General features: G+C 35.2%; 1 protein-coding gene across 6 annotated transcripts in view; it reads left to right on the top strand.

Annotated features, from left to right (window-relative positions):
- The window catches only part of ADAMTS20 (ADAM metallopeptidase with thrombospondin type 1 motif 20), a 195783-nt gene that overhangs the window by 73677 nt on the left and 106237 nt on the right, over nt 1-15869 (top strand). For all 6 annotated transcript variants that reach the window (XR_010932368.1, XM_067696234.1, XM_067696235.1 and 3 more), the window contains 3 exons: nt 11340-11445; nt 13245-13391; nt 15247-15388. Coding sequence is in view for 5 of the 6 variants with exons in the window: in XM_067696234.1 (XP_067552335.1) it covers nt 11340-11445; nt 13245-13391; nt 15247-15388 (395 nt within the window). In the remaining variant the exon portion in view is untranslated. The remainder of the gene's footprint in view (nt 1-11339; nt 11446-13244; nt 13392-15246; nt 15389-15869) is intronic.

Here is a 15869-nt window from a genome sequence, read left to right as displayed (position 1 = left end):
CTATTTGTAGTTTTTTAAGGAACCTGCATACTGTTCTCCATAGTGGCTGTACCAATTCACATTCCCACCAACAGTGCACACCCTCTCCAGCAATTATTGTTTCTAGATTTTTTGATGATGGCCATTCTGACCGGTGTGAGATGATATCTCATTGTAGTTTTGATTTGCATTTCTCTAATGATTAATGATGTTGAGCATTCTTTCATGTGTTTGTTGGCAATCTGTATATCTTCTCTGGAGAAATGTCTATTTAGGTCTTCTGCCCATTTTTGTATTGGGTTGTTTTTTTTTGTTATTGAGCTGCATGAGCTGCTTGTATGTTTTGGAGATTAATCCTTTGTGTCAGTTGTTTCATTTGCAAATATTTTCTCCCATTCTGAGGGTTGTCTTTTGGTCTTGTTTATGGTTTCCTTTGCTGTGCAAAAGCTTTGAAGTTTCGTTAGGTCCCATTTGTTTATTTTTGTTTTTATTGCCATTTCTCTAGGAGGTGGGTCAAAACGGATCTTGCTGTGATTTATGTCATAGAGTGTTCTGCCTGTGTTTTCCTCTAAGAGTTTGATAGTTTCTGGCCTTACATTTAGGTCTTTAATCCATTTTGAGCTTATTTTTGTGTATGGTGTTAGGGAGTGTTCTAATCTCATACTTCTACATGTAGCTGTCCAGTTTTCCCAGCACCACTTATTGAAGAGGCTGTCCTTTCTCCACTGTATATTCCTGCCTCCTTTATCAAAGATAAGGTGACCATATGTGCGTGGGTTTATCTCTGGGCTTTCTGTCCAATTCCATTGATCTATCTTTCTGTTTTTGTGCCAGTACCATATTGTCTTGATTACTATAGCTTTGTAGTATAGTCTGAAGTCAGGTAGTCTGATTCCGCCAACTCTGTTTTTTTACCTCAAGACTGCTTTGGCTATTCGGGGTCTTTTGTGTCTCCATACAAATTTTAAGATTTTTTGTTCTAGTTCTATAAAAATTGCCATTGGTAATTTGATAGGGATTGCACTGAATCTGTAGATTGCTTTCGGTAGTATAGTCATTTTCACAATATTGATTCTTCCAATCCAAGAACATGATATATCTCTCCATCTATTTGTATCATCTTTAATTTCTTTCATCAGTGTCTTATAATTTTCTGCATACAGGTCTTTTGTCTACTTAGGTAGGTTTATTCCTAGATATTTTATTCTTTTTGTTGCAGTGGTAAATGGGAGTGTTTTCTTAATTTCACTTTCAGATTTCTCATCATTAGTGTATAGGAATGCAAGAGATTTCTGTGCATTAATTTTGTATCCTGCTACTTTACCAAATTCATTGATTAGCTCTAGTAGTTTTCTGGTAGCATCTTTAGGATTCTCTATGTATAGTATCATGTCATCTGCAAACAGTGACAGCTTTACTTCTTCTTTTCCAATTTGTATTCCTTTTATTTCCGTTTCTTCTCTGATTGCTGTGGCTAAAACTTCCAAAACTATGTTGAATAAGAGTGGTGAGAGTGGGCAACCTTGTCTTGTTCCTGATCTTAGTGGAAATGGTTTCAGTTTTTCACCATTGAGGATGATGTTGGCTGTGGGTTTGTCATTTATGGCCTTATTATGTTGAGGGAAGTTCCCTCTATACCTATTTTCTGCAGGGTTTTTATCATAAATGGGTGTTGAATTTTGTCAAAAGCTTTTTCTGCATCTATTGAGATGATCATATGGTTTTTCTCCTTCAATTACTTAATATGGTGTATCACAGTGATTGATTTGTGTATATTGAAGAATCCTTGCATTCCTGGAATAAACCCCACTTGATCATGGTGTATGATCCTTTTAATGTGCTGTTGGATTCTGTTTGCTAGTATTTTGTTGAGGATTTTTGCATCTATGTTCATCAGTGATATTGGCCTGTAATTTTCTTTCTTTGTGACATCCTTGTCTGGTTTTGGTATCAGAGTGATGGTGGCCTCATAGAATGAGTTTGGGAGTGTTCCTCCCTCTGCTATGTTTTGGAAGAGTTTGAAAAGGATAGGTGTTAGCTCTTCTCTAAATGTTTGATAGAATTCACCTGTGAAGTCATCTGGTCCTGGGCTTTTGTTTGTTGGAATATTTTTAATCACAATTTCAATTTCAGTGCTTGTGATTGGCCTGTTCATATTTTATATTTCTTCCTGGTTCAGTCTCAGAAGGTTGTGCTTTTCTAAGAATTTGTCCCTTTCTTCCAGGTTGTCCATGTTATTGACATAGAGTTGCTTGCATTGATCTCTCATGATCTTTTGTATTTCTGCAATGTCAGTTTTACTTCTCCTTTTTCATTTCTAATTCTATTGATTTGAGTCTTCTCCCTTTTTTTCTTGATGAGTCTGGCTAATGTTTATCAATTTTGTTTATCTTCTCAAAGAACCAGCTTTTAGTTTTATTGATCTTTGCTATTGTTTCCTTCATTTCTTTTTCATTTATTTCTGTTCTGATATTTATGATTTCTTTCCTTCTGCTAACTTTGGGGTTTTCTTGTTCTTCTTTCTCTAATTGCTTTAGGTGGAAGTTTAGATTGTTTTTTCGAGATGTTTCCTGTTTCTTAAGGTAGGGTTGTATTGCTATAAACTTCCCCCTTAGAACTGCTTTTGCTGCATCCCATAGGTTTTGGGTCGTCGTGTCTCCATTGTCATTTGTTTCTAGGTATTTTTTAATTTCCTCTTTGATTTCTTCAGTGATCACTTCGTTATTAAGTAGTGTATTGTTTTGCCTCGATGTGTTTGTATTTTTTACAGATCTTTTCCTGTAATTGCTATCTAGTCTCATAGCGTGGTCAGAAAAGATACTTGATACAATTTCAGTTTTCTTAAATTTACCAAGGCTTGGTTTGTGACCCAAGATGTGATCTATCCTGGAGAATGTTCCATGAGCACTTGAGAAAAATGTGTCTTCTGTTGTTTTTGGATGGAATGTCCTATAAATATCAATTAAGTCCATCTTGTTTAATGTATCATTTAAAGCTTGTGTTTCCTTATTGATTTTCATTTTGGATGATCTGTCCTTTGGTGAAAGTGGAGTGTTAAAGTCCCCTACTATGAATGTGTTACTGTCGATTTTCCCTCTTATGGCTGTTAGTATTTGCCTTATGTATTGAGGTGCTCCTGATTTGATGGAGAAATTAAAACCTTTACAGACAAGCAAAAGCTGAGAGAGTTCAGCACCACCAAACCAGCTTTACAACAAATGCTAAAGGAACTTCTCTAGGCAAGAAACACAAGAGAAGGAAAAGGCCTACAATAACAAACCCAAAACAATTAAGAATATGGGAATAGGAACATACATATCAATAATTACCTTAAATGTAAATGGATTAAATGCTTCAACCAAAAGGCATAGACTGGCTGAATGGATATAAAAACAAGACCCATATATATGCTGTCTACAAGAGACCCACTTCATACTTAGGGACACATACAGACTGAAAGTGAGGGGATGGAAAAAGATATTCCATGCAAATGGAAATCAAAAGAAAGCTGGAGTAGCAATTCTCATATCAGACAAAATAGACTTTAAAATAAAGTCTAGTACAAGAGACAAAGAAGGACACTACATAATGATCAAGGGATCAATCCAAGAAGAAGATATAACAATTGTAAATATTTATGCACCCAACTTTTTCTTGTTTAGTATTTGCTAGATATCTTTTCCTTCAATTTTCCAATGTCCTGTTACTTCAGGTGTTTTTATTGGAAACAACATATAATTGGATTTAAAAAATAACATCCATAATAATGTCTGTTTAACTACCAACGTTAGTCCATGTACATTTATTATAATTATTTTCCATGCTTTTATTTCTTTTTGTCTTCATGCTTTATTCAAACATCTCTAACATGCATTTTATTATTTTTCTCTTTGGCTGCATCTAATCTGATATTTCACCTGTCCTCTGAATTTTCCAGTTCAACATAAGTTTTTCAATTTAAAATATCCTAGTTAGTTCTTATTCAAAATCTGTGTGTTCATTTTGTTTACATTCTTTTTATATTTGCTTATATTTGTAATTGCCTTTCATGTTTACTGACACATTTATTTGGAGTAATTTTATATACCATCTTTGACAATTCCCATATCCTAAACATTTGATAGCCAAATATGTGGTTTCTGCTAACTTTCTCTTATGCTGACTTGTTGTTTTGTATGTTTGGTGATCTCTGATCATAAGCTCATATTTACTTAATATTAATCCATAAGGTTAGTGGTGGACCACTTAAAAAGTGTGTGCTTTCCTCTAGAGAGCGTTTTCAGTTGTTTTTTCTGTAATCCAAAGGGTGTTACTAACCAAGGTCCCTGACTTAAGGCAGAGAATTCAGAACCAGATCCTGTACCTTGAAACTTCCTATAGCAAGCTCTGGATCATATTGCTTTTATCAGTATTATCCCTCAGAGTAATTCCTATCCCAACTATTCATTGCTTACCAATTAGAATTTAGCCCATGGTATAAATGTTTATATGTATGTATGCATGCGTGCATAGGTATGAGATGGGCAGGGAGAGAATATATGTTAGGTTTTGGAGGTGTGGGGATTTGATAGTTCTTGTACACTGTGAGGTCAGTATTCATTAAAAAAGTACTTTTTAATACTGGACTTGTTTCTTTGTGGTAGGAGGACTGTCTAGAAACTCTAATCTTCCACAAATGTGGAAACAGACACCTGCTACTCTAATTTTTACAACAGACCCCATTCTCTTCTCCTTGCAAACTATTCTGTGACTTTGTAGACATATTTTATGAGTCAATCATCTAAGAAGAATCCATTGAATATGTTATATTTCTTATATTATCTATGCCTAGTTGTCACATCTTTATACTAAAAGTTAAGTATGAATATGTCAGCCATATCTTACTATTTTTTAATGATTTAATGTTAGACATTCTGGGCTATTCATGTAGAAGTGGGTGGTGTGGTCCCCATTCTTTTTTTTGCAGTTTTCAGCCACTCCTGTGCACATAAATCATAGTGATATCTAGAAACATAGAATGTGAAAATAAAAGTATTCCTATTATCCTTTAAGTCAAGAGTAATGGTGATGATAATGATAGCTGATATATTTGAGTGCCTACTATGTATCATACACTATATTAAGGTTAACATGATTGGACTTATTCAGTCTTCACAACAAACCTATGAAGTAAGACCTATAATTTCAGTTTTATAAATGAGGATAATTTGCCCAAGGCTACATAGTGTGTATTAATACAAGATTTAGTATTTTTTTCCCATCTAAAATATGTGGAAAAAAATAACAAGCTAAGAATAGTTTTTTTTAACATCTTTATTGTAATATAATTTCTTCACAATGTTGTGTTACTTTCTGCTGTATAACAAAGTGAATCAGCTATATGTATACATATATCCTCATTTCCCCTCCCTCTTGCATCTCCCTCCCACCCTCCCTATCCCACCCCACCAGGTGGTCACAAAACATCGAGCTGATCTCCCTGTGCAATGCAGCTGCTTCCCACTAGCTATCTATTTTACATTTAGTAGTGTATATATGTCAATACTACTCTCTCACTTCATCCCAGCTTACCCTTCCCCCTCCCTGTGTCCTCAAGTCCATTCTCTATGTCTGTCTGCATCTTTATTCCTGTCCTGCCTCTAGGTACATCAGAACCATTTTTTTTTTTTTTAGATTCCATATATATGTGTTAGCATATGGTATTTGTTTTTCTCTTTCTGACTTACTTCACTCTGTATGACAGACTCTGTGGCCATCCATTTCATTTCTTTTATGGCTAATATTCTATTGTGTATATGTGCCACATCTTCTTTATCAATTCATCTGTTGATGGACACTCAGGTTGCTTCCATGTCCTGGCTATTGTAGATACTGCTGCAGTGAACTTTGGGATACATGTCTCTTTTTGAATTATGGTCTCCTCAGGGTATATGCCCAGTAGTGGGATTGGTGGGTCATATGGTAATTCTATTTTTAGTTTTGTAAGGAACCTCCATAGTGTTCTCCATTAGTGGCTGTATCAATTTACATTCCCACCAACAGTACAAGAGGGTTGCCTTTTCTCTACACCCTCTCCAGTATTTATTGTTTGTAGAGATTTTGATAATGGCCATTCTGACCGGAGTGAGGTGATACCTCATTGTAGTTTTGATTTGCATTTCCCTAATGATTAGTGATGTGGAGCATCTTTTCATGTGTTTGTTGGCAATCTGTATATCTTCTCTGGAGAAACATATATTTAGGTCTTCTGCCCATATTGGATTGGGCTGTTAGCTTTTTTGATTTTGAGCTGCATGAGCTGCTTGTATATTTTAGAGATTACTCCTTTGTCAGTTGCTTCATTTCCAAATATTTTCTCCCATTCTGAGATTTGTCTTTTGGTTTTTTTTATGGTTTCCTTTGCTATGCAAAACTTTTAAGTTTCATTAGGTCCCATTTGTTTATTTTTGTTTTTATTTCCATTTCTCTAGGAGGTGGGTCAAAAAGGATCTTGCTATGATTTGTGTCATAGATTATTCTGCCTATGTTTCCTCTAAGAGTTTGATGGTGTCTGGCCTTACATTTAGGTCTTTAATCCATTTTGAGTTTATTTTTGTATATGGCATTAGGGAGTGTTCTAATTTCATTGTTTTACATGTAGCTGTCCATTTTTCCCAGCACCACTTATTGAAGAGGCTGTCTTTTCTCCACTGTATATTCTTGCCTCCTTTATCAAAGATAAGGTGACCATATGTGTGTGGGTTTTCTCTGGGCTTTCTGTCCTGTTCCATTGATCTATATTTCTGTTTTTGTGCTGGTACCATACTGTCTTGATTACTGTCGCTTTGTAGTATAGTCTGAAGTCAGGGAGCCAGATTCCTCCCGCTCTGTTTTTCTGTCTCAAGATTGCTTTGGCTATTCACAGTCTTTTGTGTTTCCATACAAATTGTGAAATTTTTTGTTCTAGCCCTGTGAAAAATGCCATTGGTAGTTTGATAGGGATTGCGTGGAATCTGTATATTGCTATGGGTATTGTAGTCATTTTCACAATGTTGATTCTTCCAATCCAAGAACATGGTATATCTTTCCATCTGTTTGTATCATGTTTAATTTCTTTCATCAGTGTCTCATAGTTTCCTGTTTCTTAAGGTAGGATTGTATTTCTATAAACTTCCCTCTTAGAACTGCTTTTGCTGCATCCTATAGGTTTTGGGTCATCGTGTTTTCATTGTCATTTGTTTCTAGGTATTTTTTGATTTCCTCTTTGATTTCTTCAGTGATCTGTTGGTTGTTTAATAGCATATCATTTAGCCTCCATGTGTTTGTATTTTTTACAGTTTTTTTCCTGTAATCGATATCTAGTCTCATAGCATTGTGGTTGGAAAAAGTAGTTCGTACGATTTCAGTTTTCTTAAATTTATCAAGGGTTTATTAGACCCAAGATATGATCTATCCTGGAGAATGTTCCATCAGCATTTGACTAGAAAGTGTATTCTGTTGTTTTTGGATGGAATGTCCTATAAATATCAGTTAAGCCCATCTTGTTTAATGTATCATTTAAAGCTTGTGTTTCCTTATTTATTTTCCTTTTGGATGATCTGTCCTTTGGTGAAAGTGGGATGTTAAAGTCCCCTACTATTATTGTGTTACTGTCAATTTCCCCTTTTATGGCTGTTAGCATTTGCCTTATGTATTGAGGTGCTCCTATGTTGGGTGCATAAATATTTACAATTGTTATGTCTTCTCTTGGATTGATCCCTTTATCATTATGTAGTGTCCTTCTTTGTCTCTTGCTATAGTCTTTACTTTTAAGTCTACTTTGTCTGATATAAGAATTGCTACTCCAGCTATCTTTTGATTTCAATTTACATGGAATATATTTTTCCATCCCCTCACTTTCAGTCTATATGTGTCCCTAGGTCTGAAGTGGGTCTCTTGTAGACAGCATGTATATGGATCTTTTTTTTTTATCCATTCAGCCAGTCTGTGTCTTTGTTTGGAGCATTTAATCCATTTACATTTAAGGTAATTATTAATATGTACTTTCATATTACCATTTTCTTAAATGTTTTGGGTTTGTTTTTGTAGATATTTTCCTTCTCTTGTGTTTCCTGCCTAGAGAAGTTCCTTTAGCATTTGTTGTAAAGCTGATTTCATGGTGCTGAATTCTCTTCACTTTTGCTTGTCTCTAAAGGTTTTAATTTCTCCATCGAATCTGAATAAGATCCTTTCTGGGTAGAGTAATCTTGGTTGTAGGTTTTTCCCTTTCATCACTTTAAATATGTCCTGCCACTCCCTTCTGGTTTGCAGAGTTTCTGCTGAAAGATCAGCTCTTAACCTTATGGGAATTCCCTTGTATGTTATTAGTTGCTTTTCCCTTGCTACTTTTAATATTTTTTCTTTGTATTTAATTTTTGATAGTTTGATTAATATGTGTCTTGGCATGTTTCTCCTTGGATTTATCCTGTATGGGACTCCCTGTGCTTCCAGGACTTGATTGACTATTTCCTTTCCCATGTTAGGGAAGTTTTCAACTATAAGCTCTTCAAATATATTCTCAGACCCTTTCTTTTTCTCTTCTTCTTCTGGGACCCCTGTAATTCGAATGTTGGTGCATTTACTATTGTCCCAGAGGTCTCTGAGACTGTCCTCGATTCTTTTCATTCTTTTTTCTTTATTCTGCTCTGTGGTAGTTATTTCCACTATTTTATCTTCCAGGTCACTTATCCGTTCTTCTGCCTCAGTTATTCTGCTATTGATTCCTTCTAGAGAATTTTTAATTTCATTTATTGTGTTGTTCATTATTGTTTGTTTGCTCTTTAGTTCATCTAGGTCCTTGTTAAATGTTTCTTGTATTTTCTCCATTCTATTTCCAAGTATTTGGATTATCTTTACTATCATTACTCTGAATTCTTTTTCAGGTAGATTGCTTATTTCCTCTTCATTTGTTTGGTCTAGTGGGTTTTTTCCTTGCTCCTTCATCTGCTGCATATTTCTCTGTCTTCTCATTTTGTTTAACATACTGTGTTTGGGGTCTCCTTTTTCCAGGCTACAGGTTTGTAGTTCCTGTTGTTTTTTGTATCTGCCCCCAGTGGGTGAGGTTGGTTCAGTGGCTTGTGTAGGCTTGGTGGAGAGGACTGGTGCCTGTGTTCTGGTGGGTGGGGCTGGATGTTTTCTTTCTGGTGGGCAGGCCCACATCTGGTGGTGTGTTTTGGAGTGTCTGTGAACTTAGTATGATTTTAGGCAGCCTCTTTGCTAATGGGTGGGGTTGTGTTCCTGTCTTGCTAGTTGATTGGCATGAGGCCTCCATCACTGGAGCTTGCTGGCTGTTGGGTGGAGCTGGGTCTTAGCATTGAGACAGAGATCTCTGGGACAGCTCTTACTGATTGTTATTACATGGGGCCAGGAGGTCTCTGGTGGTCCAATGTCCTGAACTCGGCTCTCCCACATCAGGGGCTCAGCCCTGACCCCAGGCTGGAGCACCAAGTCCCTATCAGCCACACGGATGTTTTACAGGGTCTTTCTCCACCCAGGGATTCAGCCAGGATTTTAGGCAATGGGTTCTGAGTCCAAAAAGTGCCTTTATTTGGGAACTTGCAGAACATGGCATAGGAGAGAATTCAATATTTTCTTGGAGTTGGATTTGCTTTCTTATACTTCTCCCATTGCCCCCCAAAATCCTCCCCTGAGTAGCTGCTGCTCCTTTATTCTTACCTCCTCAATTGAACACACCCTAAGGATAGTTCTTAATGACAAATACAAGATGTTGGTAATAATTACTAGGTTTCCTGCTCATTTATCCTTTTGCAGGTACTGTTGCCTTAGTCTCTGAGCATGTTTTACAAAGTATGTTAAAAAATGGTTTTTATTCTTTAACATGATGGATTGGTGACTCTGTGTAGCTTCTTACACTTCCAAACATGGGGAATCTGTGTCAGATTTGGGCCTGTGCTGCTTTATTCTATCTCTGCCCAGTTTTAGAGAACCCTTGATCAACATGAGTGAATCTAGGCACAAACCCTCAGCCGGCTGCTTGGTACCATAAGGCTATACATTCACTTTGATTTTTGTTGGTCTTGCCTATGGAGATATTTGATCATGGTCTCTAATCATATGCAATGCATATTTTTACAGATATGTCATGTGACTAAAATGTTCAGTTTAGAATATATCTATCTTTAAGCATGTAACATAAAGTTTAGGTGGTAATGGAGTCAATATTGTGTTCCAAATACACAGCCCTGAAAATGAATACACTGGAATTGAGCCACTAGGCAAATTGAAAATACTAATGAAGGCAAGGGAACGCCAGCATATTCATGAAAGAAATGTGTTCAGTTTATTCTGACATTTATGACTAAAAGAATACATAGGAAGAGGGAGCTAAAACACAGTAGCTAATATAAGTATTTATTTTATATTAAGAAATTTCTAAATGTAAAACTTTACAGTAAGAAACTGGTTATTTTACATATGATAATCTTTTTTTAATGGAAGGAATCATTGTAGGAGAGCAGATAAATTTGCAGGCAAATATTGAAGGCTAGCAATAGCAAAAACCATTGTATTATGTTAAAAAGTAAAATGAAATGCTACCTTGGTTGATGATGGAGTAGGATTATTATAATGAACATTTATTTTGAATTTCTTTTTCTAGACTAAAAGACTATATCAATTTTAACTATTGCTGTCTTTGGTGTCCAACCAGTTCATGGTGTCTTCTTCTTTCAGCAGCAATTCGAGTTGCACAGTTGCACGTTGTTATTTAAATGAGTGACTAGATCTTGACATGTGATACATTTCCCATTGCTGAAGTGGTTACAATATCAAGTGCTTCCAGTGATTATATTATTATCATGTTTTATTTAACACATATTAAATTCAGGCACTATTCTAAGCATTTAACATATTTTTACTCATTTAATTATCATATGGTAACTGAATAATTGTATGCTGCTTCAAAACTTTAAAAAATAAAAGAAAATTTATAATTTATATTGTTCTGTGCTATTTTCTTTATTAGTGCTATTATCAATTTAAACATTTATTACCTTTCCTATTACGCACACTAACGTGGCCTAAAACTTCATTCTTCCTGTAATAAATTTTTAAATTTATTTTTCTGTTTTTTAAAAAACTGTTTGCCTATCCCATATTTTGGATTATTTTCTTCAGTGAAAGAATCCAAGAATTTGCTGAAAAGATTTCAACTACAGACAAAACATTCTGTTCTTTTTCTTTACCTTTCAAAACGTTCATGCAATATTAACAGTCAACTGCATTCATTTCTAAGTAGTAATGCCAACGATAAATGCTTTAGTGCTTTCTTTATGATTCTGGTATTTCCCATTTTGTTGAAATACAAACATGAAATTTTTCAGGTTTAGCAGAATTAGGTACCCTGTGTGATCCTTTACGGAGCTGCTCTATTAGTGAAGAAAATGGACTCAGTGCTGCCTTTACCATAGCCCACGAGCTTGGGCACGTGTAAGTACCTTCTGTCACCTCAGTAACGTGCCTTCTATATACCATTGCACAAATGTCTAAAATTCCATCTTCAATTGAGTAATTAGCACCTTTATATCTTTATAAAGTATTAGTAGCATAATTTTCACCCCTGAAATTCTAACTCTGGCTCTTTTGTGATCTATGTTAGGTCAGACAGGCTGCACAGATCAACAGACTAAGCAAAGAACTAGAGCTTGGGAATTCTTTTATTTCATTTACTGTATTGGATTACATGACAAGCACTTCTGGCCTCTATCCCTTGTTATCCTATACATGACCAGGTACTGTGCTCTACCATCTTATGGGAGGGCCTGCAGGGGCCCCTGGTTCTGGGGAACTCCCCAAAATATTTGTAGTACCAATTCATTTCCTGCTTTTATAGCTCAGAGCCCCAGCAGAAGATGTGGCCTGTGGGAATTTCTTAATTACTAAAAGATTTTTTAAAAAATTTCCTCCCAGTTCCATAGTTTTCTTGTTTGTTTTTTTTTGTTTTTTAATTTGAGATTCTCCTATCTGTTCCTGCATTATTAAAAATTCTACTGGGGTTTTATGCTCTAAGAATGTGGAGGCTGTGATTTCCCATGATACCCTTGGGGCTCCCAGAGAAAATCAGAAACCCCTCTGAAACTCATCCCCTGAAAAATGATCCCAAATGTACCCCCAGTACTCCTTTGATTTCTTGGTTATCTGCTAATAAGGAATTGAGGCTAGAGTTGCCTCTCTTGACTACATTTTCTTTTCCTGGTCATGGCTTAATGTCATTAGAGTATTCAGCTGGAATAATTTCACGTGGAGATTGTTTTTATTAGACTAGTGCCTCTTCAGTTCCCTTTAGCATGGTTATATCTCATGACCATCCACAAGATGCACACTCAGATTTTTATATTGTTTGTTGAAGTCGGGGCAGATCAGGAACCTGCCTGAGGTACATCATGCGTTGCAACATCTGGAAAGCACTGATTTCTGGTTACTACTGGTGCTAACTAGGAGAAGAGTGTTCTTGCAGAGGGTACCATCTTAGACATTTATTTTCTTCCTGAGAAACTCTTTAGGTGTCTTTAGAATATAGGTAAGTAGTTTAATTACATTTTGACAGGCAAGGATCTGAATCAAGTGGTTTCTTCTAAATGTGAGTTTTTACTGGGGTCCTCAAAAGAATGTGTAGGATTTGTTGCTGACCAGCTAATCATTTAATAGCATTGCTCTTATTGTGAAGATTTGGTTGCCCTTTAGGAATATTTTTATTATTCCAGTTCAATCAAATCATCACTTATTGATTATAAACCAGAAAGAGCACTTCGGCTCTTTCATATGAAATAGATGGAAAATATAGAGTGATACGAAATTAAAGAAGTGCTTTTTGTGGGTTTTTTTGATACTGTAGCGATAGTCAATGGTCTGGAATTTAGTGTGGTAGAGCCTTCACCTAATCTTTCCACATGCATCTCCTAGGGTATGTGTGTTGGAAACTACAGTTATTTTTATGTTAATGCTAAGTCCATATTGTGATGAAGTGAGCCAGAATCCAAATATTTTGATTGTTTAAATTCAAATACCAAATCAACAGACTGTGCTATCTACTGTTTCTTAGGCATCATGTGCTTCTAAACATGAAGGTAACCCTAGCATTACAATACTTATGGAGAGATCAAGAGTACAAATCCTGATGTAATCAGATTTATCTGCATTTTAGATTATACTTTAAATATAAGAGATCTGTTTCTAATGTTGTATACATATTTTAGTATTCTTTTTTAAGTGTTTATTTTTATTTTTAGATTTAATGTTCCACACGATGATAGTTTTAAATGTAAGGAAAGTGGAATTAAACATCAGTATCATGTAATGGCTCCAACTTTAAATTACCACACAAGTCCTTGGACCTGGTCAAAATGTAGTCAGAAATACATCACTGAATTCCTAGAGTAAGTGATTTTGTGTTACTTTAGTTAAATAATTGAACATTTATTAGATTATGAAATTTGAAACTTGTATGTTCTTTTAGAGTGGTTCAATCTCTGTTGAGTTTTTTATTGTTTAAGCTTACTTTCACTGTACAAATGGATGTTTAAAAACAAGAAAAGAATTTTATTTCATTCTTAACTAATATTTTTGGTGTGCGGGGGGGCAGTTCAGATCTAGCTATCATGTTTTTTTTTATTTGGGCTCTCTGTTATGGGAAAAACTTATTTTAGGGGGAGACTTAATGGGAATCAAAGCTTCCTTGTGTGTGTTTGAATTTTTTCAGAAGCTACTAGGTAATAGTTTAAGAGGAGTTTAGTTCAAGTTTGAGGTGCCCTTGAAGGGCAAAGAATAGCTAAAGTCAAACTATGAATATTACAAATAGTTCTCTGAAGGGATATGGAATCTCTAGGTTTACCTGTTCTTTGGAGGCTCTTCCCAGCTCTGAAGACAGGAGGCAGGTCCAGATTGTTCTTGCCTTGCCTCTTCGACTCCTACCAGGTTTCTCTGCTTCCCAACTTCTTATCCAAATGGTATTTCTATCCTACTTACTGAAACTTGTTCAAAAGGCAAGGCCAAGCTCTTATAAACAAAATACTGTTTGATTTTTTTCTACTACATATTCTAATCACCAATTTATGCAGTTTTAGTTACCTATCTATACGAGAACTACAGGAATAAATGAAACCGTGTTTTGGAATATATGTGTATAAATATATCCCTTAATTATAATCAGCAGTGATTATTTATCCTTGTATGGGAACTTGATTTGAAAGTACAATACACAGTTGCTGATCTATACATGATTGCATATAGCTTTGTTCAATTGCTGACTGAGGTATTGATTAAAAATACCAGTGGGTGTGCTTATTTTTGGAAGGGGGTAATATGATTCTAGCCAATGGGTATTTTAAAAATTCCATGTTCATTTTTGGGACAAAATTTAATTTGCCCTCTAGCTGTAAAAAATCCCCCCCCCAAGATATTTCTTCTAATTATTTCCATTGAATAAATTGCTGCTTTTAACCCAATTAGAATGGCTGAACATTTTCACAAAGTTTTCTGCAGACTATCGTGTGACACACTAGGAATAGCACATACACATTTTCACCACTATTTACCACTTTTCTAACTCCTTCAAGATAATATATCATATACTTTAATAGCAATTTGCAAGGTAAACACTACCACTCTCAATTTACAGATGAGGAGACTTAGGCTCAGGCAGACTAAATAACTTGTTCACACCATGCATTCTGGGAAGTGATGAGACCCAAATGCAAACTCCCAAAGCTGACATTATTGACTCTGCTTTATATTCTTTTCCTAAAAAAACTCTTTGAGATGGAGACCACATAACACTTTTGGAAATTCCTTTGTTTTGTTGTCACTTAGAGCTATCAATGTACTTTCTCAGATGATCTGAAAACTTTACTTTTTACATTTTGACAATTTGGACATTAGATATAGGTAGGGCATTGCTATCGGATAGCAAAGCAGACCAAAAGTGTAGTGTGATCAAAATAGGAATGTATGTTTCAAACATGATATTGTGATGAATTTTTGTTTATTTGTTATTCTTTTTTAAAAATGTTTACCTTTAAGGCAGTTGTGGGGATCAAATGAGAACAAACACATAAAATGTCCTTTATAAACTGAGGTTTTCATACTGACTTTCATGTGAGTTGGTTTTTAAATTATGAAAAACTATTGATAGTTTCTTTGAAAGTGCAGAGCTATAGAAAATGTGATAAAGAATCTTATACTGAAATGCATCCATATGTATTCACAGTACTTTGTTTTCTGTCATTGTTACAGTACTGGTCATGGGGAATGCCTCCTTGACAAACCAAATGGAAGAATATACGATCTGTCTTCACAACTTCCTGGATCAGTGTATGACGTGAACAAGCAATGTGAACTTATGTTTGGTCCTGGATCACAAGTGTGTCCCTATTTGGTAAGAAAAATTATGTCCTTTTGTTTGAAAACTACCATAAAGTAGTAGTTTGACTACATTTTGAAATGTACATTTATTCTCTTGGACAGACAGTGTACTGAATATATATTAAAAATTTTTAAGGATTAGAAAAACTTAGTGTTTGTCAGGAAAAGGTTTAAAAAAGTATCCCCAGTCAGAAAACAAGAGTCACAGAGAGGTTGCTGAAAATTAAAAGCATTCAAATAGTTATTTTCAAATGATGTTGTTTTGTGGGTGGGAGAAGAAAATATAAGTGTTTTGATAATGAATTGTATTAAAGGCCCCAGGAGTCTCAGAGACTACATTTTAATTTATACAGATTTGAATCCAAAGGAATGAAATTTGGCTCTTGTTGTTTAGTTTTCATTAAACCATTACTCTATAATTTATTTTGAGGATTTTTCACAGGTTAGATGCTTTAAATTTCCACCGAAATAGCTGAGTTAACATTTTTACTGAA

The sequence above is a fragment of the Pseudorca crassidens genome, chromosome 11 (assembly GCF_039906515.1).
Source record: "Pseudorca crassidens isolate mPseCra1 chromosome 11, mPseCra1.hap1, whole genome shotgun sequence".
In the NCBI taxonomy this organism is placed as follows: domain Eukaryota; kingdom Metazoa; phylum Chordata; class Mammalia; order Artiodactyla; family Delphinidae; genus Pseudorca; species Pseudorca crassidens.
The sequence above is the reverse complement of the archived record's forward strand: the minus strand, read 5'-3'. Positions and strand labels throughout refer to the sequence as shown.